General features: G+C 40.4%; 1 protein-coding gene across 2 annotated transcripts; it reads right to left on the bottom strand.

Annotated features, from left to right (window-relative positions):
- Positions 1-16586: 16586 nt before the first annotated feature.
- LOC128219069 (uncharacterized) lies at positions 16587-24781 on the bottom strand. 2 transcript variants are annotated; one of them, XM_052926888.1, is made up of 3 exons: positions 24643-24779; positions 21945-22021; positions 16587-21591 (listed from the first exon to the last, which is right to left on the bottom strand). In XM_052926888.1, the coding sequence occupies exon 3, from the start codon at positions 21532-21534 to the stop codon at positions 19330-19332; it is 2205 nt and encodes a 734-aa protein (XP_052782848.1). In that variant the 5' UTR covers positions 21535-21591; positions 21945-22021; positions 24643-24779; the 3' UTR covers positions 16587-19329. The 2 variants fall into 2 exon arrangements, with proteins under 2 accessions (XP_052782848.1, XP_052782847.1); XM_052926887.1 differs by lacking the exon at positions 21945-22021 and having other exon boundaries at positions 24643-24781.
- Positions 24782-25525: the final 744 nt, after the last annotated feature.

Raw genomic sequence — 25525 nt, 5'->3', positions numbered from 1 at the left:
CGGATGTTCCCGTACCCTATGGATATACGGAAATGCACTCTTTCCCGTACGCCCATGTTATAAAAAAGTTTTGAATTTTGTAATCAAGTAAGGTGGGTGGGTGGGTGGGTGTTTATCTGATTGGCTGGGTGGGTGGGTTGAGTGAGTGAGTGAGTGAGTGAGTGAGTGAGTGAGTGAGTGAGTGAGTGAGTGAGTGAGTGAGTGAGTGAGTGAGTGAGTGAGTGAGTGAGTGAGTGAGTGAGTGAGTGAGTGAGTGAGTGAGTGAGTGAGTGAGTGAGTGAGTGAGTGAGTGAGTGAGTGAGTGAGTGAGTGAGTGAGTGAGTGAGTGAGTGAGTGAGTGAGTGAGTGAGTGAGTGAGTGAGTGAGTGAGTGAGTGAGTGAGTGAGTGAGTGAGTGAGTGAGTGAGTGAGTGAGTGAGTGAGTGAGTGAGTGAGTGAGTGAGTGAGTGAGTGAGTGAGTGAGTGAGTGAGTGAGTGAGTGAGTGAGTGAGTGAGTGAGTGAGTGAGTGAGTGAGTGAGTGAGTGAGTGAGTGAGTGAGTGAGTGAGTGAGTGAGTGAGTGAGTGAGTGAGTGAGTGAGTGAGTGAGTGAGTGAGTGAGTGAGTGAGTGAGTGAGTGAGTGAGTGAGTGAGTGAGTGAGTGAGTGAGTGAGTGAGTGAGTGAGTGAGTGAGTGAGTGAGTGAGTGAGTGAGTGAGTGAGTGAGTGAGTGAGTGAGTGAGTGAGTGAGTGAGTGAGTGAGTGAGTGAGTGAGTGAGTGAGTGAGTGAGTGAGTGAGTGAGTGAGTGAGTGAGTGAGTGAGTGAGTGAGTGAGTGAGTGAGTGAGTGAGTGAGTGAGTGAGTGAGTGAGTGAGTGAGTGAGTGAGTGAGTGAGTGAGTGAGTGAGTGAGTGAGTGAGTGAGTGAGTGAGTGAGTGAGTGAGTGAGTGAGTGAGTGAGTGAGTGAGTGAGTGAGTGAGTGAGTGAGTGAGTGAGTGAGTGAGTGAGTGAGTGAGTGAGTGAGTGAGTGAGTGAGTGAGTGAGTGAGTGAGTGAGTGAGTGAGTGAGTGAGTGAGTGAGTGAGTGAGTGAGTGAGTGAGTGAGTGAGTGAGTGAGTGAGTGAGTGAGTGAGTGAGTGAGTGAGTGAGTGAGTGAGTGAGTGAGTGAGTGAGTGAGTGAGTGAGTGAGTGAGTGAGTGAGTGAGTGAGTGAGTGAGTGAGTGAGTGAGTGAGTGAGTGAGTGAGTGAGTGAGTGAGTGAGTGAGTGAGTGAGTGAGTGAGTGAGTGAGTGAGTGAGTGAGTGAGTGAGTGAGTGAGTGAGTGAGTGAGTGAGTGAGTGAGTGAGTGAGTGAGTGAGTGAGTGAGTGAGTGAGTGAGTGAGTGAGTGAGTGAGTGAGTGAGTGAGTGAGTGAGTGAGTGAGTGAGTGAGTGAGTGAGTGAGTGAGTGAGTGAGTGAGTGAGTGAGTGAGTGAGTGAGTGAGTGAGTGAGTGAGTGAGTGAGTGAGTGAGTGAGTGAGTGAGTGAGTGAGTGAGTGAGTGAGTGAGTGAGTGAGTGAGTGAGTGAGTGAGTGAGTGAGTGAGTGAGTGAGTGAGTGAGTGAGTGAGTGAGTGAGTGAGTGAGTGAGTGAGTGAGTGAGTGAGTGAGTGAGTGAGTGAGTGAGTGAGTGAGTGAGTGAGTGAGTGAGTGAGTGAGTGAGTGAGTGAGTGAGTGAGTGAGTGAGTGAGTGAGTGAGTGAGTGAGTGAGTGAGTGAGTGAGTGAGTGAGTGAGTGAGTGAGTGAGTGAGTGAGTGAGTGAGTGAGTGAGTGAGTGAGTGAGTGAGTGAGTGAGTGAGTGAGTGAGTGAGTGAGTGAGTGAGTGAGTGAGTGAGTGAGTGAGTGAGTGAGTGAGTGAGTGAGTGAGTGAGTGAGTGAGTGAGTGAGTGAGTGAGTGAGTGAGTGAGTGAGTGAGTGAGTGAGTGAGTGAGTGAGTGAGTGAGTGAGTGAGTGAGTGAGTGAGTGAGTGAGTGAGTGAGTGAGTGAGTGAGTGAGTGAGTGAGTGAGTGAGTGAGTGAGTGAGTGAGTGAGTGAGTGAGTGAGTGAGTGAGTGAGTGAGTGAGTGAGTGAGTGAGTGAGTGAGTGAGTGAGTGAGTGAGTGAGTGAGTGAGTGAGTGAGTGAGTGAGTGAGTGAGTGAGTGAGTGAGTGAGTGAGTGAGTGAGTGAGTGAGTGAGTGAGTGAGTGAGTGAGTGAGTGAGTGAGTGAGTGAGTGAGTGAGTGAGTGAGTGAGTGAGTGAGTGAGTGAGTGAGTGAGTGAGTGAGTGAGTGAGTGAGTGAGTGAGTGAGTGAGTGAGTGAGTGAGTGAGTGAGTGAGTGAGTGAGTGAGTGAGTGAGTGAGTGAGTGAGTGAGTGAGTGAGTGAGTGAGTGAGTGAGTGAGTGAGTGAGTGAGTGAGTGAGTGAGTGAGTGAGTGAGTGAGTGAGTGAGTGAGTGAGTGAGTGAGTGAGTGAGTGAGTGAGTGAGTGAGTGAGTGAGTGAGTGAGTGAGTGAGTGAGTGAGTGAGTGAGTGAGTGAGTGAGTGAGTGAGTGAGTGAGTGAGTGAGTGAGTGAGTGAGTGAGTGAGTGAGTGAGTGAGTGAGTGAGTGAGTGAGTGAGTGAGTGAGTGAGTGAGTGAGTGAGTGAGTGAGTGAGTGAGTGAGTGAGTGAGTGAGTGAGTGAGTGAGTGAGTGAGTGAGTGAGTGAGTGAGTGAGTGAGTGAGTGAGTGAGTGAGTGAGTGAGTGAGTGAGTGAGTGAGTGAGTGAGTGAGTGAGTGAGTGAGTGAGTGAGTGAGTGAGTGAGTGAGTGAGTGAGTGAGTGAGTGAGTGAGTGAGTGAGTGAGTGAGTGAGTGAGTGAGTGAGTGAGTGAGTGAGTGAGTGAGTGAGTGAGTGAGTGAGTGAGTGAGTGAGTGAGTGAGTGAGTGAGTGAGTGAGTGAGTGAGTGAGTGAGTGAGTGAGTGAGTGAGTGAGTGAGTGAGTGAGTGAGTGAGTGAGTGAGTGAGAAAGAATTGATGTATGCATGAATTAATGTATGAATGAAGTAATGTATGAATGAAGTAATGTATGAATGAACAAATAATATATTCAAACAATATTATATAAATTGTAACACCTGCTTTGATGAATGCTGATGAAATAAAATCATATCTAAGATTAGAGACCGATTGCTATTTAAAAACAGATTATTGAAATCGAAATTAATTTCAAGTTTTCTAATTGGATGTTATTATTTTTAAGAAGCCAGATTTGTTTTTATCTTATATTTATCTTTATATTATATTTTTACCAACGCTCTATCGATTGAGCTCACTCAATACTGTGTTAGTAGTTTATACTCCGGGTCCCGGCGTGAGCACATTTAAGGGACCCAGAGTGACAGTTCAACCACCGCACAACACTCCTGGGCAGAACCAGTACTAGGTGCCTTCACCTCTGCAAGGAACTGACAACTTCTGTACATGCCAGGGGCAGTGGTACACTGCGAATGGTCGTAGAAAGGATTTCATAACAAATCACAACAGTAGTGACCTGGTCCGCCCGGGAATCGAACCAGGGTTGTCCGATTCAGAGTTTTACACTCTACCGATTGAGCTAACAGGGCGGACATACTCATTACTGTGTGGGTGTGTAAGCTTATTTATATTCGCACTCGAGCCTTGCCCATTCGGCGAGTGCTCCATTAAGATTGTTAGTCATTTTAGGTGTTTGGATCATTGTGCAAAGACAGAATGTAACCCTGAATGTTAGAGCTACACTGGTTCTTTAACGTGCACCAGTGTATAGCACTGTCACACGGGACCCCCATTTAACGTCCCTTCCGGAAGACGATTAGTTTTTGTTAGTGATGCGACGGGGGATCGAACCTGTGACGCCTGGATTGATAGTCAAGTGTGTTATTTCAAGACCACGGATCCGCCACACTCACTAGTGCAGATAGTCGGAGCATTTTTATTTTTTTGGCAAGAAACCGTTAAATAACATGATTACGACAAAAACATGTCTGGTCGTCCGTCCATCCTTAAGACCGCCCGCCCGCCCGTCCGACCGGACGCCCGCCCGCCCGCCCGTCATTCCGTCCGTGCGTCCGTCCGTCCGTCCAATTTAAGAAGCAGCAAACCAGATTGTTTTTATTCCTAAATGTATTTAATACGGCTCTAATTGTAAGCTTACTTTTCTCATAATTTATTACCCATTACTAACTTTATTTTCATTGATAGCGGTTGACCCTAACCCACCCATTGGCATGAGTTGAGTTGAGTTGAGCTAAATTTGGCATCAATGTGTTCATTTCTGTCATTAAGATATCTCACAATAATGATCTCAACTATTTGGCAATCTGCCGAAAATTCTATTTTTCTTAAAGCGTTAGTATTATAGAAACGCTTTAAGAAAAATAGAAGAAAATTTATTTAAGGAAATATAACACACAATGTAACTAAATCATTATTATTAATATTATCATGATTATTTATTTTTTGTTATTATTATTATTATTATTATTATTATTATTATTATTATTATTGTTATTATTATTATTATTATTATTATTATTATTTCATTATTATTATTATTATTATTATTATTATTATTATTATTATTATTATTATTATTATTATTATATATCCATCCCGAACATGCGAGTGTACGGGCTCCGTACATACATATATATATTTTTGCCAAAAATGCTATGCATAAAATATGTTTTTCTTCAAAAGTACGTAAAAGAAATACAAAAAATGACATTTTTTTATATTTATTGATAACTCCGTATATCTACGGGTGTGGGAATGGATAACCGGAAGTCCGTACACGTGGTGTTACGTATACGTATTCGTGTACGGGTCCCGTACACGTTGGGTGTACTGGGTCGAACACGCCCGTATATTAAAGATTTATGTGGTTGGGTTTAAAAGACTGGCCGGACCGGACCAAATCCGGACGAACGGAAATCTCCGAACTGTTACGGAATTCGTTCGTTTTTTTCTAATCTTGTGTTGGAGTGGCTGGACCGGACAAAATAAACATAATCATTGCTATGTTTTATAGATATTATATTTATTAAAGTTTTATTATGTCTGTCTGTGAGCCTGTACGTGCATCTGTAAGTGCGGCTGTACGTGCGTTTGTACGTGCGTATGTACGTATGTACGTATGTACGTATGTATGTATGTATTTAATAATAATAATAATTATTATTACTATTAATATTATTATTATTATTATTATTATTATTATTATTATTATTATTATTATTATTATTATTTTAACCAGACATAATAAAATATCTATGAAACATAGCAATGCGTATTTTAATTTGGTCGGGAAATTAGGTAAACTTCCGAACGATTTCCGTAACAGTTCGGAGATTTCAGTTGGTCCGCATTTGGTCCGGTCCGGCCACTCTTTTATACCTACCCATGTACGGGACCGTTCTTTCCCGTAAATTCAACCATTTTCCGCAGTGTTAGAACAAAATGCGGTACACATGTTGTGAATCATCATTCATGAAGTATGATAAGCCGTCTCATGCCACGCTTGCTTTCAGGTGTTCTAATTTTATTTGTGTTATGTTAGGCTCTTTTTCATTGGCTATAGGCAATCGCCAAGGTTTACCGACTGCAAGATAATCTATTAATAGAATACAGTGAAACGCCTCTGATTGGCTGAAATTGTCTCTGTCGGCTCTCCGAATCTTGGCGATTGAACCAGAGTATAGTCACATATCATCAACATTCTGGTGATCGAGAAAGGTTAACATGATGGGTTCTAAACTTATAATGTATGGCTTATAGAAAGCACATTTTTATATATAATCTGGTCATTTTATACTGTCAGTGAGTCCAAATTTAATTTTGAAACGAAACTGATCTCTGCATCTTTTAAGGATTTCAGAAAGTTGTTTTTTTGGACACTTAAAAGTTGCAAATATAATTTCGAAATTTGGATTCAAGGCTCTGTCCCCTCCACCCTATAAATAACAAACTAAGCACAACATTTACTTTTTATTATTATTGAAAGCAACTGTTTGCTTTTTTCATATTTTAAATATTGAAGAGAAAGAATGACACAGAAAAAAACCTCAATCAAATCTTACAAACCCTACCTACATATAGGCGCGACCCTACCGATTGGTTTAAAAAATATTAAAACAATTGTATTAATACTTGTGGTACATCTTCTTTGGGAATAAGAGTGCATCTTTTTTAATATGTAGTTTAAACATTTTTACGTTTTATACAGGAATTCTTTAACGCTATTCGCCAATGGAAAATAACGTTCTTATATCAATATTCTTAAATCAAGCCTTATAAAAAATGCTTGTTTTAACCCTAACCAAATCTTTGTTTTGCCTTATAGTTCTTAACACAAATAAATTATTATAACAGTACAACAATTTAAATAAAATATTAAATGAGTCGCTTTGCTTTATAAATCTTTAATTTTAAATTACAGTACCTGTTTCTCAAGTTATAAATGGTATGATGTCATTGCCAGTAAGTGTTACTGACCATCAAATTTTTGATCAAACAAACGCAGTGAACGACCCCTGCTGGAAAAAGTTATAAATAGGTCAGATCTAAGTTGATTACATAAGAAACGCCCGCTGCTGACAGTTTATAGTATATTAATTAAGCATCATCAAAGGAACTCCAGATAATGGGAGCAGAAATTAAATCACAGCGGGTGGCTGCTAATAGCAACTAAAATGACTCAACAAAGGGCTACACTATAACCAGAGATCAAGAGATGAAATGTTTCACTTGAAATGAAAGAAGTCGATCATTTTCACGTACTAAATCGTTAAAAGGTTTTAGTATGTACGGAAATAAATGTAGAGAAATAAATTACTTGACATGATACAGCCGTACACAGCCATTTATTTTGTACAAGAACATACTGAGCCAATAGTTCATAACTTCAGAATCTTTACTGCTCTAGAAGTTAAATGGAAACACTTGTGATCTGCAGTATTTCTTAACAATCAAAGTCACTGTTATCTTAACATTCCAATGACAGGATGATGAGGATTTAAAATCAGTGTTTCAATGTCTAATATGTTGTTTAAATAGTTCAGCGTATACTTTGTTGCAAATGTGTACAATGCATTGAAACTTACTAATTAAAGTACCACATAGTTTACAATTTATTTAAGTTTAGCAGTTATATTGTATTTTGCCATTAAAAAAAGATTACTGGGTATGTCTACCAGGTAGAATTCATTCCTTATGTGTGATTGGCTAGTCGGTGTTATCACGTGATACTATTGACATAGCTTTATAATTTAATTATGTCTCCCATAGTTATGGTAGCTCAGTAAGGAAGACGCCGAATTTCAATTTTGGCGACGCGGGTTCGAACCCAGTCTCGGACACAATCTTTTTTTTACATTTTGGTACTTTTTTACAATTATGACACTCAAAGCGTAACAAATTCTATTAGATTAATGTCCTGAGATTCGTTACAGAAAAAAACAACTTTTTGGTGCAAATCTGTGACACAGAATTTGCTTAATGAAACCCCCTCTGTCCCCCTCTACTTAAACACTGGTTACACTCCGTACCTTTTATACCATCCAAACTGTTACCTCTGTGTACCCTTCGTTGATACGTATGTACGGTATTAGTCAATAGTTTGCTCGGCATTAGAATGTTTGTCGTTAGATGCGAACTGGGGATTGCAAATTTCTTAGTATAAAGCAATAAATGTAAATTTTTGGCAATATCTGTCTCTAAATATATAAAGCTATTGTTTTTGTTGAGCAGGTGTTATTCGCCAATTGTTTGTTTTATTTTCGGCAATTTTAATTCGAACCTGCGTTAGACGGACCCACTTCAATTGCAAATCAGCGCCTAGGATTCAAACCTGTTGTCTACTAGCCGGCGGTAATAAATCTCCATTGACATGCAGAATAGATCCCTGCCTGGAAATCAGTTACATATACTTTTTAATGAGTTTTAAATAACCATGATTGATTCGAATGAACCTGACAATGCCTAGCTGAACATGAGCCAAAGGAGCGTTAAACGAAGAATGTTCAACATTACACTTTTCGCTAAAGTTCCCTCAGTCGAATTTTCGGGTTCTATTTTCGCCTACTCAGGACAAAAGCTCCAACTATCGAAATAGCACACATTGTAGGGCTCGTGGCCTAGTTCATCCCTGCACTTTTCGTTATGGTCCCCTTACTCGAATTTTCGGGTCAGTGCGTCCCCAAAATGGCTTTTACAGCAGCAAATTTCGATTTTCGAGCTCTATTTTCGCCTACTCAGGACAAAAGCTCCAACTATCGAAATAGCACACATTGTAGGGCTCGTGGCCTAGTTCATCCCTGCACTTTTCGTTATGGTCCCCTTACTCGAATTTTCGGGTCAGTGCGTCCCCAAAATGGCTTTTACAGCAGCAAATTTCGATTTTCGAGCTCTATTTTCGCCTACTCAGGACAAAAGCTCCAACTATCGAAATAGCACACATTGTAGGGCTCGTGGCCTAGTTCATCCCTGCACTTTTCGTTATGGTCCCCTTACTCGAATTTTCGGGTCAGTGCGTCCCCAAAATGGCTTTTACAGCAGCAAATTTCGATTTTCGAGCTCTATTTTCGCCTACTCAGGACAAAAGCTCCAACTATCGAAATAGCACACATTGTAGGGCTCGTGGCCTAGTTCATCCCTGCGCTTTTCGTTATGGTCCCCTTACTCGAATTTTCGGGTCAGTGCGTCCCCAAAATGGCTTTTACAGCAGCAAATTTCGATTTTCGAGCTCTATTTTCGCCTACTCAGGACAAAAGCTCCAACTATCGAAATAGCACACATTGTAGGGCTCGTGGCCTAGTTCATCCCTGCACTTTTCGTTATGGTCCCCTTACTCGAATTTTCGGGTCAGTGCGTCCCCAAAATGGCTTTTACAGCAGCAAATTTCGATTTTCGAGCTCTATTTTCGCCTACTCAGGACAAAAGCTCCAACTATCGAAATAGCACACATTGTAGGGCTCGTGGCCTAGTTCATCCCTGCACTTTTCGTTATGGTCCCCTTACTCGAATTTTCGGGTCAGTGCGTCCCCAAAATGGCTTTTACAGCAGCAAATTTCGATTTTCGAGCTCTATTTTCGCCTACTCAGGACAAAAGCTCCAACTATCGAAATAGCACACATTGTAGGGCTCGTGGCCTAGTTCATCCCTGCACTTTTCGTTATGGTCCCCTTACTCGAATTTTCGGGTCAGTGCGTCCCCAAAATGGCTTTTACAGCAGCAAATTTCGATTTTCGAGCTCTATTTTCGCCTACTCAGGACAAAAGCTCCAACTATCGAAATAGCACACATTGTAGGGCTCGTGGCCTAGTTCATCCCTGCACTTTTCGTTATGGTCCCCTTACTCGAATTTTCGGGTCAGTGCGTCCCCAAAATGGCTTTTACAGCAGCAAATTTCGATTTTCGAGCTCTATTTTCGCCTACTCAGGACAAAAGCTCCAACTATCGAAATAGCACACATTGTAGGGCTCGTGGCCTAGTTCATCCCTGCACTTTTCGTTATGGTCCCCTTACTCGAATTTTCGGGTCAGTGCGTCCCCAAAATGGCTTTTACAGCAGCAAATTTCGATTTTCGAGCTCTATTTTCGCCTACTCAGGACAAAAGCTCCAACTATCGAAATAGCACACATTGTAGGGCTCGTGGCCTAGTTCATCCCTGCACTTTTCGTTATGGTCCCCTTACTCGAATTTTCGGGTCAGTGCGTCCCCAAAATGGCTTTTACAGCAGCAAATTTCGATTTTCGAGCTCTATTTTCGCCTACTCAGGACAAAAGCTCCAACTATCGAAATAGCACACATTGTAGGGCTCGTGGCCTAGTTCATCCCTGCACTTTTCGTTATGGTCCCCTTACTCGAATTTTCGGGTCAGTGCGTCCCCAAAATGGCTTTTACAGCAGCAAATTTCGATTTTCGAGCTCTATTTTCGCCTACTCAGGACAAAAGCTCCAACTATCGAAATAGCACACATTGTAGGGCTCGTGGCCTAGTTCATCCCTGCACTTTTCGTTATGGTCCCCTTACTCGAATTTTCGGGTCAGTGCGTCCCCAAAATGGCTTTTACAGCAGCAAATTTCGATTTTCGAGCTCTATTTTCGCCTACTCAGGACAAAAGCTCCAACTATCGAAATAGCACACATTGTAGGGCTCGTGGCCTAGTTCATCCCTGCACTTTTCGTTATGGTCCCCTTACTCGAATTTTCGGGTCAGTGCGTCCCCAAAATGGCTTTTACAGCAGCAAATTTCGATTTTCGAGCTCTATTTTCGCCTACTCAGGACAAAAGCTCCAACTATCGAAATAGCACACATTGTAGGGCTCGTGGCCTAGTTCATCCCTGCACTTTTCGTTATGGTCCCCTTACTCGAATTTTCGGGTCAGTGCGTCCCCAAAATGGCTTTTACAGCAGCAAATTTCGATTTTCGAGCTCTATTTTCGCCTACTCAGGACAAAAGCTCCAACTATCGAAATAGCACACATTGTAGGGCTCGTGGCCTAGTTCATCCCTGCACTTTTCGTTATGGTCCCCTTACTCGAATTTTCGGGTCAGTGCGTCCCCAAAATGGCTTTTACAGCAGCAAATTTCGATTTTCGAGCTCTATTTTCGCCTACTCAGGACAAAAGCTCCAACTATCGAAATAGCACACATTGTAGGGCTCGTGGCCTAGTTCATCCCTGCACTTTTCGTTATGGTCCCCTTACTCGAATTTTCGGGTCAGTGCGTCCCCAAAATGGCTTTTACAGCAGCAAATTTCGATTTTCGAGCTCTATTTTCGCCTACTCAGGACAAAAGCTCCAACTATCGAAATAGCACACATTGTAGGGCTCGTGGCCTAGTTCATCCCTGCACTTTTCGTTATGGTCCCCTTACTCGAATTTTCGGGTCAGTGCGTCCCCAAAATGGCTTTTACAGCAGCAAATTTCGATTTTCGAGCTCTATTTTCGCCTACTCAGGACAAAAGCTCCAACTATCGAAATAGCACACATTGTAGGGCTCGTGGCCTAGTTCATCCCTGCACTTTTCGTTATGGTCCCCTTACTCGAATTTTCGGGTCAGTGCGTCCCCAAAATGGCTTTTACAGCAGCAAATTTCGATTTTCGAGCTCTATTTTCGCCTACTCAGGACAAAAGCTCCAACTATCGAAATAGCACACATTGTAGGGCTCGTGGCCTAGTTCATCCCTGCACTTTTCGTTATGGTCCCCTTACTCGAATTTTCGGGTCAGTGCGTCCCCAAAATGGCTTTTACAGCAGCAAATTTCGATTTTCGAGCTCTATTTTCGCCTACTCAGGACAAAAGCTCCAACTATCGAAATAGCACACATTGTAGGGCTCGTGGCCTAGTTCATCCCTGCACTTTTCGTTATGGTCCCCTTACTCGAATTTTCGGGTCAGTGCGTCCCCAAAATGGCTTTTACAGCAGCAAATTTCGATTTTCGAGCTCTATTTTCGCCTACTCAGGACAAAAGCTCCAACTATCGAAATAGCACACATTGTAGGGCTCGTGGCCTAGTTCATCCCTGCACTTTTCGTTATGGTCCCCTTACTCGAATTTTCGGGTCAGTGCGTCCCCAAAATGGCTTTTACAGCAGCAAATTTCGATTTTCGAGCTCTATTTTCGCCTACTCAGGACAAAAGCTCCAACTATCGAAATAGCACACATTGTAGGGCTCGTGGCCTAGTTCATCCCTGCACTTTTCGTTATGGTCCCCTTACTCGAATTTTCGGGTCAGTGCGTCCCCAAAATGGCTTTTACAGCAGCAAATTTCGATTTTCGAGCTCTATTTTCGCCTACTCAGGACAAAAGCTCCAACTATCGAAATAGCACACATTGTAGGGCTCGTGGCCTAGTTCATCCCTGCACTTTTCGTTATGGTCCCCTTACTCGAATTTTCGGGTCAGTGCGTCCCCAAAATGGCTTTTACAGCAGCAAATTTCGATTTTCGAGCTCTATTTTCGCCTACTCAGGACAAAAGCTCCAACTATCGAAATAGCACACATTGTAGGGCTCGTGGCCTAGTTCATCCCTGCACTTTTCGTTATGGTCCCCTTACTCGAATTTTCGGGTCAGTGCGTCCCCAAAATGGCTTTTACAGCAGCAAATTTCGATTTTCGAGCTCTATTTTCGCCTACTCAGGACAAAAGCTCCAACTATCGAAATAGCACACATTGTAGGGCTCGTGGCCTAGTTCATCCCTGCACTTTTCGTTATGGTCCCCTTACTCGAATTTTCGGGTCAGTGCGTCCCCAAAATGGCTTTTACAGCAGCAAATTTCGATTTTCGAGCTCTATTTTCGCCTACTCAGGACAAAAGCTCCAACTATCGAAATAGCACACATTGTAGGGCTCGTGGCCTAGTTCATCCCTGCACTTTTCGTTATGGTCCCCTTACTCGAATTTTCGGGTCAGTGCGTCCCCAAAATGGCTTTTACAGCAGCAAATTTCGATTTTCGAGCTCTATTTTCGCCTACTCAGGACAAAAGCTCCAACTATCGAAATAGCACACATTGTAGGGCTCGTGGCCTAGTTCATCCCTGCACTTTTCGTTATGGTCCCCTTACTCGAATTTTCGGGTCAGTGCGTCCCCAAAATGGCTTTTACAGCAGCAAATTTCGATTTTCGAGCTCTATTTTCGCCTACTCAGGACAAAAGCTCCAACTATCGAAATAGCACACATTGTAGGGCTCGTGGCCTAGTTCATCCCTGCACTTTTCGTTATGGTCCCCTTACTCGAATTTTCGGGTCAGTGCGTCCCCAAAATGGCTTTTACAGCAGCAAATTTCGATTTTCGAGCTCTATTTTCGCCTACTCAGGACAAAAGCTCCAACTATCGAAATAGCACACATTGTAGGGCTCGTGGCCTAGTTCATCCCTGCACTTTTCGTTATGGTCCCCTTACTCGAATTTTCGGGTCAGTGCGTCCCCAAAATGGCTTTTACAGCAGCAAATTTCGATTTTCGAGCTCTATTTTCGCCTACTCAGGACAAAAGCTCCAACTATCGAAATAGCACACATTGTAGGGCTCGTGGCCTAGTTCATCCCTGCACTTTTCGTTATGGTCCCCTTACTCGAATTTTCGGGTCAGTGCGTCCCCAAAATGGCTTTTACAGCAGCAAATTTCGATTTTCGAGCTCTATTTTCGCCTACTCAGGACAAAAGCTCCAACTATCGAAATAGCACACATTGTAGGGCTCGTGGCCTAGTTCATCCCTGCACTTTTCGTTATGGTCCCCTTACTCGAATTTTCGGGTCAGTGCGTCCCCAAAATGGCTTTTACAGCAGCAAATTTCGATTTTCGAGCTCTATTTTCGCCTACTCAGGACAAAAGCTCCAACTATCGAAATAGCACACATTGTAGGGCTCGTGGCCTAGTTCATCCCTGCACTTTTCGTTATGGTCCCCTTACTCGAATTTTCGGGTCAGTGCGTCCCCAAAATGGCTTTTACAGCAGCAAATTTCGATTTTCGAGCTCTATTTTCGCCTACTCAGGACAAAAGCTCCAACTATCGAAATAGCACACATTGTAGGGCTCGTGGCCTAGTTCATCCCTGCACTTTTCGTTATGGTCCCCTTACTCGAATTTTCGGGTCAGTGCGTCCCCAAAATGGCTTTTACAGCAGCAAATTTCGATTTTCGAGCTCTATTTTCGCCTACTCAGGACAAAAGCTCCAACTATCGAAATAGCACACATTGTAGGGCTCGTGGCCTAGTTCATCCCTGCACTTTTCGTTATGGTCCCCTTACTCGAATTTTCGGGTCAGTGCGTCCCCAAAATGGCTTTTACAGCAGCAAATTTCGATTTTCGAGCTCTATTTTCGCCTACTCAGGACAAAAGCTCCAACTATCGAAATAGCACACATTGTAGGGCTCGTGGCCTAGTTCATCCCTGCACTTTTCGTTATGGTCCCCTTACTCGAATTTTCGGGTCAGTGCGTCCCCAAAATGGCTTTTACAGCAGCAAATTTCGATTTTCGAGCTCTATTTTCGCCTACTCAGGACAAAAGCTCCAACTATCGAAATAGCACACATTGTAGGGCTCGTGGCCTAGTTCATCCCTGCACTTTTCGTTATGGTCCCCTTACTCGAATTTTCGGGTCAGTGCGTCCCCAAAATGGCTTTTACAGCAGCAAATTTCGATTTTCGAGCTCTATTTTCGCCTACTCAGGACAAAAGCTCCAACTATCGAAATAGCACACATTGTAGGGCTCGTGGCCTAGTTCATCCCTGCACTTTTCGTTATGGTCCCCTTACTCGAATTTTCGGGTCAGTGCGTCCCCAAAATGGCTTTTACAGCAGCAAATTTCGATTTTCGAGCTCTATTTTCGCCTACTCAGGACAAAAGCTCCAACTATCGAAATAGCACACATTGTAGGGCTCGTGGCCTAGTTCATCCCTGCACTTTTCGTTATGGTCCCCTTACTCGAATTTTCGGGTCAGTGCGTCCCCAAAATGGCTTTTACAGCAGCAAATTTCGATTTTCGAGCTCTATTTTCGCCTACTCAGGACAAAAGCTCCAACTATCGAAATAGCACACATTGTAGGGCTCGTGGCCTAGTTCATCCCTGCACTTTTCGTTATGGTCCCCTTACTCGAATTTTCGGGTCAGTGCGTCCCCAAAATGGCTTTTACAGCAGCAAATTTCGATTTTCGAGCTCTATTTTCGCCTACTCAGGACAAAAGCTCCAACTATCGAAATAGCACACATTGTAGGGCTCGTGGCCTAGTTCATCCCTGCACTTTTCGTCCGCATGGTATTTGAACATTTATCATACCTACTCGTAATGGTAGTCAAATCTTAGGCATTGTAGTTTCCTTACTATCAATAAAGATTACGTTTAGTTGGTATGGTCCCGTTGGCCCGAGAAATTTTTCTTTCGCAAGAAAATAACTGTGTTGGTGGACCGCTTATCAAAAAGACCCGAAGTAATCAAAAGTTTACCAAACATTAAGCTAAAACAGTAAAATCTTATTTTTTCTTACCACTATTTATAATCCTACAAACAGCTGGAACGCATACAATGATTAACTAAAGTAGTATATAGTTCATATAAATCATTATATTCATATTTAAAAAATGTAGCAGCTAGCTGCCTGCAGCTAGCTGCCAGCAGCATATCAACTTGCTGCTGGCAGCTTGCTGCTATGCTGTTGTGCTGCTAACTTCACGCACATTAACTAACTTGATATTTTAGTACTGTAAACATAGTCAGAGTATATTTGTAGTTATAAAACAATGATGACAGTTTAACAGTATTCGACATCATGTTATACCAGAAACCAATATTCGCCTTTTATTACGATATAAATGGGACATCTTCCTCCTGCTATTATTTAGAGGTTGTATTCGATAAAAAAAATGACCAGGAGTTCCGAATGGTATATATTACGGATTACTGACGCACGGACTAACCTGTTTATTTTACAAATGGTTATACATTTTTATGTTATGCAATGCACACACATACAAGTGATTCATCGCGTTGTGTATTAAAGTGACACTCTTATTCAAAATCAAAACATACAAATGTATAACGAACATACATTTTGACTGATAAAACTTAACTTACTAACTAAATAATACATTTATGGAAAATATGAATTACTTATAACAAGTTTGTAACCGTGTATTTAATAGCTGAAAACGCAAAAATATTAAATGATAGGTGAGTGCTAAAATATTTACTGTGTGATCTACTATAGTTACATCAGGTAGAACTACTGTATTTTGTGCACATTTCCTTCAAATTAAACTCGGTATCCTTCATAAGAACTATTGTTTTCGACTTTATTCATCCTTTTTGGAATATTAAAACAATAGTATTACTTGTGGTAAATCTTATTTGGGAGTAAGAGTGCATCTTTAAGGATGAGATTTGCTTTGTATTAAAATATACGTTGGGACTGAACAACCTTATGATTGAAAATAAGTTGGTTTTATAAGTTGGTGATGATTTTTAATAATGTTTTCGTTATTTGTTCCCAGTTTTAGTACAATGATGCTTTTTATTATAAAACTCTATGATCACACAGTTTTAAACCTTTTATTTTATAAGGCAGACTGTGTGTGATGCTCATTGTTTCAAACAATGACTGCATCGTATCTTTGAAAAGTTTTTGCATTAGGTGCTCTGAATTGTATTCCTTCGTCTGTAGATAGAGTTGGTATCTCTAATCATTGAAGTACTTGGGATTTACCTATAAGTTTATCATTATTTGTTTTATTATTAAGTTTCCTCAAGTGAATGCATACTTTGATAAGATTTACCTTTTACGTTTGTTTCTTTATTTAGGATTGTTGGGATAAAAGTGAGGTTTGTGCACTGGTTTAAACCCTCATGTAAATTTACATTTTACTGACCGTTCCAAGGCGGAACCTAACAATTTTGATAAACATACCTAGTTTTATATATATATATATATATATATATATATATATATATATATATATATATATATATATATATATATATATATATATATGTATGTTTTTGCTACTGAGCTTGTTTCTGTAGTTTTTCATATAAATATTTAAAAAAAAAACACCCACATTCTCAACCATGCGGGTGTGTATGGCTAATTAAAACAGATGATTCACATGCATTGGTATGCGTACATCAGGGACACATGACTAGCTTCTATCATATAAATACACCAATAATGTAGTGTCAGAGTGAACGAATACTGTTGGACATGATTTCTTTTAAAAACCCAGCGTGCAACTAGCGTTATGCACCAGTCAATTGTAACCACGGCCCCCAAGGTCCGGGGAATAGCGGGGACTTTGACTTTCGGTCAAGCCAAGCCCGGGTAAAATCCCTACTCTACGTGTACGAACTGCTGGTAAAATGCCCGCCAAATGCCCCCGCACTCAATGGACCCTAGGTTAGGATCATTCCCCGCTATTTTGGCGCAAAGACAAAACCACCGCATTCACCCGGCTCTGCGGGGCCACAAGAAAGGTAAAAACACGGTCCATTTCTCCCGCTTTCCCCAGACCCTTGAGGGGGCGTGGTTACAATTGACTGGTGCATTACCCGACACATTTTGACTGGTCCACATCATCATACAGCGTTACAACATTTTCCACGTACATTGTCAATGAAAGTTTGCAGCCCAAGTAATAGTAAGATGACTCCACCCATTATTATTTATTAAGAATTTACTTCAGGTCATCTAACTGACTTAGAATACCTCATTGGCTGATACATTTACAACGCAAAATCTGACGCAGGGAGTGTGTATCGGATGATTGGCAGAAGGCGGACCTTTAATCCCCTGCGAAAGTTAATATTCCTAATGATTAAGTCTATAGTGCTTAATGGGTATCTATCTGCAATTGCATTGGATAAAAATGTAGGTTGTATTCTAAATATACAAGTAAACTGAGTAAAATTTATGTATCGATTTATGAATAAATTCCTGCTACTACATTTTACAACTAAAGACAGTCGGTTTTGTAGAAATAACTTTTGTTTTAATAACAACAATCGCTAATTAATGGTACGCCGAGCATGGATTCGCACATATCAGATCTCGTGCTTATATAAAAACTTTGGCTCTTTTGAACAATTCCCCGCTGAAAGGTTGTTTCCTTGAATTTGCAACGCATGCTTCACATAAGGTTGCACCGAGAGCTACGTTTAAATAAACGTGAATAAAACGACCATTTTCATAATTAGCAAAAACACTTTTCCCGCCGATTGGCATTTAATATGGGGATACATTTCTGGAGCCGAATAATAACGGAGACAACTTGCTACACACGGATGCATAAAATACATAAGTGAGGAACACCTAAGCACGGAGACAACTTGTCACGCGCAGATGCATTACATACAGGTAGGGAACACCTAACCACGGAGACAACCTGCCACGCACAGATGCATTACACACATAGGTATGGAACACTAAATCACGGAGACAACCTGCCATGCACAGATCAATACACACATAGGTAGGGAACAACAAACTAAGGAGACAACTTGCCAAGCACAGATGCATTACACACATAGGTAGGGAACAACAAACCAGGGTGACAACCTGCTGCGCACAGATGCAATACACACTTGGGTAGGGAACACCAAACCACGGAGAAAACCTACCACGCACATATGCATTACACACGGAGACAACCTGCCGCGCACAGATGCATTACACACAGGTAGGGAACACCTAACCACGGAGACAACCTGCCACGCACAGATGCAGTACACACTAAGGTATGGAACACCAAATCACGGAGACAACCTGTCACGCACAGATGCATTTCACACATAGGTAGGGAACACCAAACCACGGAGAAAACCTACCACGCACATATGCATTACACACGGAGACAACCTGCCGCGCACAGATGCATTACACACAGGTAGGGAACACCTAACCACGGAGACAACCTGCCACGCACAGATGCATTACACACTAAGGTATGGAACACCAAATCACGGAGACAAACTGTCACGCACAGATGCATTTCACACATAGGTAGGGAACACCAAACCACGGAGACAGCATGCCAAGCACAGATGCATTACACACATAGGTAGGGAACAACAAACCACGGAGACAGCATGCCATGCACAGATCAAAACACACATAGGTAGGTAACATCAAACCACGGAGACAATTTCCCGCGCACAGATGCATTACACACATAGGTAGGGAACACCAAACCACGGAAACAACTTGCCGCGCACAGATGCATTACATACATAGTTAGGGAATAACAAACTAGGGTGACAAATCGCCGCGTACAGATGCATTACATACATAGTTAGGGAAGAACAAACTAGAGTGACAACCTGCCGCGCACTGATGCATAACACACATAGGTAGGGAACACCTAACCGCGGAGACAACCTGCCGCGCACAGATGCATTACAAACATAGGTAGGAAACACCAAACCACGGAGATACCATGCCATGCACATACTCAAATTAACACTTAAACATTAACGGAATACGCCTGATCTATACTTCATTATCATTTCCAGAATCACTTTTGTCATTATATGTAGCAGTTGTTCATGTTGATGTTCAAATCTGAGATTTGTTCGAAATAAAAGCCTAGGCAGCTCAGGCATATTTGTATTATTTTCTTTGTAAAACTTTTCGGTACACACTGTCTCCTCTTTTGATTAACAATATATTGTCCTCATTTAATTATGAAAACAGCAGTGTGTACTTTCAATTGGCATTCAAATACAAACGAAAATAAATAAATTAAAGATTATGTTTTTGGTGATTCCAGCTTCACTCGAAACATGTGTTAAGATCTGAACAATAAACTTCTCTTATCATTATAACTGTATACATATACGCTTTGTTATTTAGCGATAAAACAATTGCTGATAAGCAGATTGACTAATATGCACATATGCCACACAGTCGCGTTATTGCGACGAAAGCGACTCAGGGATGCTTTGTAGAGACTCCAGGCGCCCACGTATTCTCCGTTCAATTCTAAACAATGGCCAAGCATATTGAGTAAAGTTTCAAACTGACCATTATCAAACTTGATTTGGTCAACCAGCTTGTCCAAAGCTCTTTGTTTTTCGTTCGCGTCTCCCATTTCAGTGTATGTAAGAAACTGCAGATAGTACAGGAAAGGGACAGGATCAACCACGGCAAAATCCATCCAGATGTCCGTGTATGGGTGTCTATCCAGCTTGTCCTCGTTGGTAACAGTTCTGAACATTTCATATACAAGACGTCCAGGTAGAGAATGCATTTCGTGGCGAGAAAACACAACACTCGTCACTATGATGGAATGGAAAAGTTCAATGTTGGAGCGCATTATAAATATGCTGTGCGTTCCTCCTAAAGGAAATCTGCATTCGCGACCGGGTATGAGTGTTATTTGCCATCCAGCAGTGGCGAGCTTTCGTTCACAAGCAGACAAAATCGCTGCCGCGGCGCTGTACTGACCACTGCAATAGAACATTGAGGCATACTTCAGTTTACATGGAACTGAACCCAGATCATCTCGCAAAGTATTCATTTCCATAATCTTTTGTGGGATCTTTCTTTTCAGCTCCATACACTTAGATACTCTGATTGATGCTGTTGACCACATCGGCTGAAGTACACCAGCAGCTTCTTTTTCAAGGTCGCTTCCGTTGTCACACCACTTTTTCAAAATACCAGTCTGCCGTCGAATCATCAAAACAACTTCGCTGTAGTCCATCTTCTCGAGTCCGTGCATAATCTCCACCAAGCATTTGAAGTATTCGCTAGTGTATTCGGCTGCCATCGAAACTGCCACCAAGCCATTAGCTTGAATCCAAGATGGACACGGACATCGAAAGCCTGCAACTTTGCTAAAAAGTCTTTCGCCAATGTAGTCCATTTCAATATCAAAAACACACTGCATGTGGGTTGAAACTAAGCTCGAAATAAGTTCAATCAATCGGGGTAGCTCGTGTGTGTGAATCTTTCCAGTGAACAAGTTAACGTTAGCAATTGTGAAATGGGGACAGTATTTCAGCTTCATCCATCTGAGCAGAGTTGTGAGACAAAGGCTGACACAGTTCAAAATGTTATCATCCGTCCAAATATGAGGAGGATAGCTTTCAATGGTGAACATCATAGCCGTCTTCATGTGAAACGTACTAAGTCTGTCCCCAATTACAGGTTTCAGGAATGTCTTTCGAATAATTTTCAATAGAACATAGGCCTTCAACTGTTGCAAATTCCAATCAAAGACAAAAAGCCTCTCCATGTTTGACGTTGAAAATCTCCATTCAAGTAGTGCTCTTTTATTTACTGTCTGAAAGTAATCGTTCAAACACGGTCCCCTATTTGGATGTTTCGGCGGATTTGTTGGGGTTTCGCTATACCACTGAGGTACAACAAACGCGCCAACAGTCTTTGCTTCGTCAAGCAGTCTTGCACTTGGCCAATGCCCTGGACGCGGCCTAGCAAAGGCGTATTTACATTCTTCTGGCAGTGCTGGGCAGTTGAAAGCTTTTACAAAATCAAAATTGGGGTCCCAGTGAACTGATGGACCATGTTTTGCCAGGTGCTCGTCAGGAAGGCAAATCTCTTTAAGATATAAAGAGCTGACTATATTGAGCAGAAAAGAATTGCCTTCTTCGTCTAAACATATTGCATCATCAGATGCATCATCTAAACTAGAAAAGAACCTATCAGGTTCTGGGCTTTCAAGTTTCAGCAATAAAAGGTTGCAGTGTTGTGGCGGAGTGTGTTCGTCCTTTTTAACAAACAAGTTACTGGTGCCATATTTCCAATCACCCATTTTGCATATAACTTGACTACCTTCAATACAATAGAGCATATCAATGTCTGATCCCATATCTAAAGTAGTCGTTGCCTCACTTTGGCTTCCAAAGTAAAATCTCTTGAATCTCGTTTCTGCAGCTGCATTGTAAATTTGCAATGAAACTTTTACTGATCGTATCGCTTCTTTCATAAGCCAAGTCCTTCGTCGTTTTGCAATGGTTAACCGTGTCACCCCAATATCTTCCATAATATTGGAAAGAATAGCTTGTACTCGTCGGTTGTATTCCATCGTAAGGCTTTTTTATCAAATATTTCTTTTGCAATGACCCATTGATCATCAAGATATCTGAAAAACAATAATTAAATAAAATTAAAGATATCAATTGAATTATTAAATTTTATATACGTTTTTATAAAGTTTTATGAGAAAACGTGGAAGTAACGTAACAAGTTCAATTATGAAGAACATGCCATATTAGGAAGACAGTCGAGAGCTAATTACATTCGAATCCCGTTCGCTCGAACTCCGAGGGATTGGTGGAAATACCTCGAGCCCAGGAAAAATCGAGCTAAGCGAAAACGTTTAAGTTCAGTATAAAGAAATCGATCGTTTTCATCTAGTTCGAGCCAACGAGGAATTCGAGCCAAGCGATTTCGAGCCAACGGGTTTCGACTGTTCACCAATTCGGAAGTGCCTACCCATGGTTGCATGCTTTATTTCTTTTAATTGACACATGGCAGTGAATCAAAGAATCCTCGCCCTACTGAACCTACAACTGAATAAAGTGAACACATATTTGAGAGGCTTGGACGGTAGTGACTCCATAAACCACATTTAGCCTGACTATTGTCTCAAAATCTGTTAAACGTATAAGGCAACTTTTGCAAAGAATTTGAGAGAACAATTCTGATATTGGACATGAAAGTGTTTTATAGACTTGGACCTGTGTCATTTAATTTCATGTACCAAACCTAAATACGGACATGTAATAAAGAGTGTGCACATTGAGAGAAGAATATATGACATAACATACAATGGTTTGACTTAAATGTTTGACATCTTTTTAAAACCATACAAAATCCCGTGATAAAAATCTGTTTTGACAATGTTCTGAACCGTTTCTAAAACATTTTGTGTAACCTTTAATATAAACGTTTTTAAAACTGCGCTCTCAAAGGTTGACAGTTTTGACATTTTTTGTTACTTTTTTTGGTCTCGGATTAAACTGCATAAACTTGGCATTAAATGTCATCAATACAGTAATACAGTCGAAACGCGTTGACTCGAAATCGCTTGGCTCGAATTCCTCGTTGGCTCGAACTAGATGTAAACGATCGATTTATTTATACTGAAGGTCAACGTTTACACTTGGCTCGATTTTTCCGAGACTCGAGGTATTTTCACCGGTCCCTGGGAGTTCGAGCGCACGGGATTCGACTGTATAAGATACCTCACAAAATTGAACAGATCTTACTTGTTAGTAACGCTTTTAGCCATAAAACAGCATTTTTCAAATATAAAAATGAACAAATACGATGTAATCTTTTGTCAGCAGTCTAATATCACTGATTTCCTGACATTAACGCAAAACACGGCTCATTACAAGACAAAATATCAAAGAAGTTGTCAAAACAGTTAATCTGCGAGAGAGCAGCTTTAAACACATACAATATCGCGCGATTACAACATTTTGAAAACTGTTTTCGGAACCATCTTAAAAAATTTAAAATCGTGTTGTTGCTGCCCGGGTGCCGTGTTGTTTTGGTACCATTTAAAAGGATTTTGTGTGCAGAAAAGGAACATGTAAAGATTACGCCAAAAATAAGTAATGATTTTTGTAATCTTTAATGCTGCACTCTCACAGATTGAACTTTTTGACAACTTTTTTATTGAAAAGTTGATGTTTTATGATTTTTTCTTAAAGCTGCACTCTCACAGATTTACCGTTCTGGCAACATTTTTATTTGTTGACTTGGAATGAGCCTGTTTTTGCGTTTATATCTGCAAACAAGTGATATAAGACTGCTAACAAAAGATCAGATCACAGATTTGCATATTTCCGAAAATTGATGTTTATGGCTAAAAGCGTTACTAACGGTTTAAGAAAATGCATAAAACGTCAATTTGTGTACTAAAGTATATAAATCTGCAATCTGATTTTTTGTCAACAGTCTTATATCACTGGTTTACATGCATTTTTATATAAATTGGCTCGTTCCAAAACAATAAATAAAAAAAGTTGTCAAAACGTCCAATCTGTGAGAGAGCAGCTTTAAACAGTTAGTAACAGTTTAAGCCATAACACATCAATTTTCGAACGGAAATATGATAATCTGCGATCTAATCTTTTTTCAACAATTTTCTTGGACAATTTTTTTATACAAAGTTGTAAAAATGGTAAATCTGTGACAGTACAGCTTTAAAGATTGCAAAATAAGTCATTTATGTCCGATATCAGTTGATATAAAGAGCAACCATTCGAGCTTTCATACCTGTATGTATAGTGTTATTTTGTCAATTCATTCACGTAGTTAGCAATCAAACACCTTATAAAAACATTCTATGGGGTTAGCAGGCATCAAAATATAAAGATATTGTTAATGAAGCTATCAGAGAACTATCATGTTGATCGGATTCCTTACGAATAGTTGAATAGTTGAATTGTCTGGAACAGCTTGGTTTAAAGCTGCACTCTCACAGATTTACCGTTTTTACAACATTTTTATTTTAATTCTTGGAAATAGGAATTTTTTGCGTAAATATGTGTAAACCAATGATGAAAGATTGCTGAACAAAGTTCAGAGCGCAGATTTGCATATTTCCGTTCGAAAATTAATGTTTTATGGCTTAAACCGTTAATAACGGTTTAAGAAAAATGCATAAAACATAATTTTTTGAACTTATTTATAAAATTCTGCGATCTAATTTTTTGTCAGCACTCTTATTTCACTGGTTTCCATCGATTTTCGCAAAAATTGGCTCGTTTCAAGACAAAAAAATAAATAAGTTGTCAAAACGTTCAATCTGTGAGAGTGCAGCTTTAAAGTATTTCGTTTGAATGCAACAGCTAATAAACAGTATTCCTTCGTCAAAATCAATAATCTCCTTAACACACCGTAACATGTTGTACAGGTTATAATTTATGTGTTCCTTCCCCAAAAGACAAAACCTCAAAACGAAATGTGTTTTCAAACATTTAACGTTTTCATACTTGGCTTTCAACATTCAAAACATATTGCTATTCAATTTAGAAACACCATTACAATGTACGTTGATTACATGTTTACTTAAGCATAAACTGTTACATGAAACATTGATATGTTGCCACGTCTTCAAAATTATTTCGTTAATGACTGAAGTCAACTTTTAAGTCAAAATATAAAGGAAAATACGAACCTTAAGCATCTTAAATCTAAATTACATGGTTACACACATACTCTCATCAATGCCTGAATATAAACCAACAATGTCAGCGGTGGTGTATTCGCAAGCTGTGCTTTTCAATACAAATTACGATATGGAATGTAACATTCGGAACTCCTCGGCCATTTACAATCGATAACAGCCTCGGGCGTACGCAGGTATATCAGAAGTTTATTTCGACTTATGCAACAAAGCATCTCGTCAAACAAATATACACAATTAAACGAAATATTCAAACGTGTGATCATTGTTACAAGGTAGCCAATATCAATAACAATTGAAGAATAGCTCAAGTAATATGGAGAATGTTCACGTATAATAATATTGTGAATAATTATAGATATAAGAAGCTGTTTATCTAGTTATTTAGATACATTATGGAAATGCAGATGATTAGCGGTCACAACAGTGATTATACGGTTACGACTTAAACAATATCATTTATTAATAGGTTTCTTCAAAAAAATATTTTACAAAAGTTGTTTTGAACGGAGGCCCTTCAGGGCCACGTTCATAGTAGTCATATCAGATCGTTACTACAAATCATTACATGGTAAAGCGGTCATAAATAAGACGCTCTGTCAATGCTTGAATACACATGACATCTTTAATGTTATTACTACTAACTAGTTGAGTAAATTTAAACATGCTGGGTTTTACATAAGAATGCTTTTTAATAAAAATTGAACGCAGGTCATCGAAACAATTACATCTTATAACAAAATGAAATTCTTCATCAATTTCCTATGTATGGCATAATAATCATAATCTTTCATTTCTTGGCAGTCTGTTTTGTCCGTACCTGTCAGTTTTAATACGTAACATGTGCGCTGATACACGTAATTGAGTGAGGTAT

The sequence above is a fragment of the Mya arenaria genome, chromosome 15 (assembly GCF_026914265.1).
Source record: "Mya arenaria isolate MELC-2E11 chromosome 15, ASM2691426v1".
NCBI classification, from domain to species: Eukaryota; Metazoa; Mollusca; class Bivalvia; order Myida; family Myidae; genus Mya; species Mya arenaria.
Note: the sequence above shows the minus strand (reverse complement) of the source record. Positions and strands in the feature narration are given on the sequence as shown.

Bases quoted from the DNA above. Each gene is read 5' to 3' on its own strand.
- LOC128219069 (XM_052926887.1), bottom strand. From the start codon at position 21,534: ATGGAATACAACCGACGAGTACAAGCTATTCTTTCCAATATTATGGAA.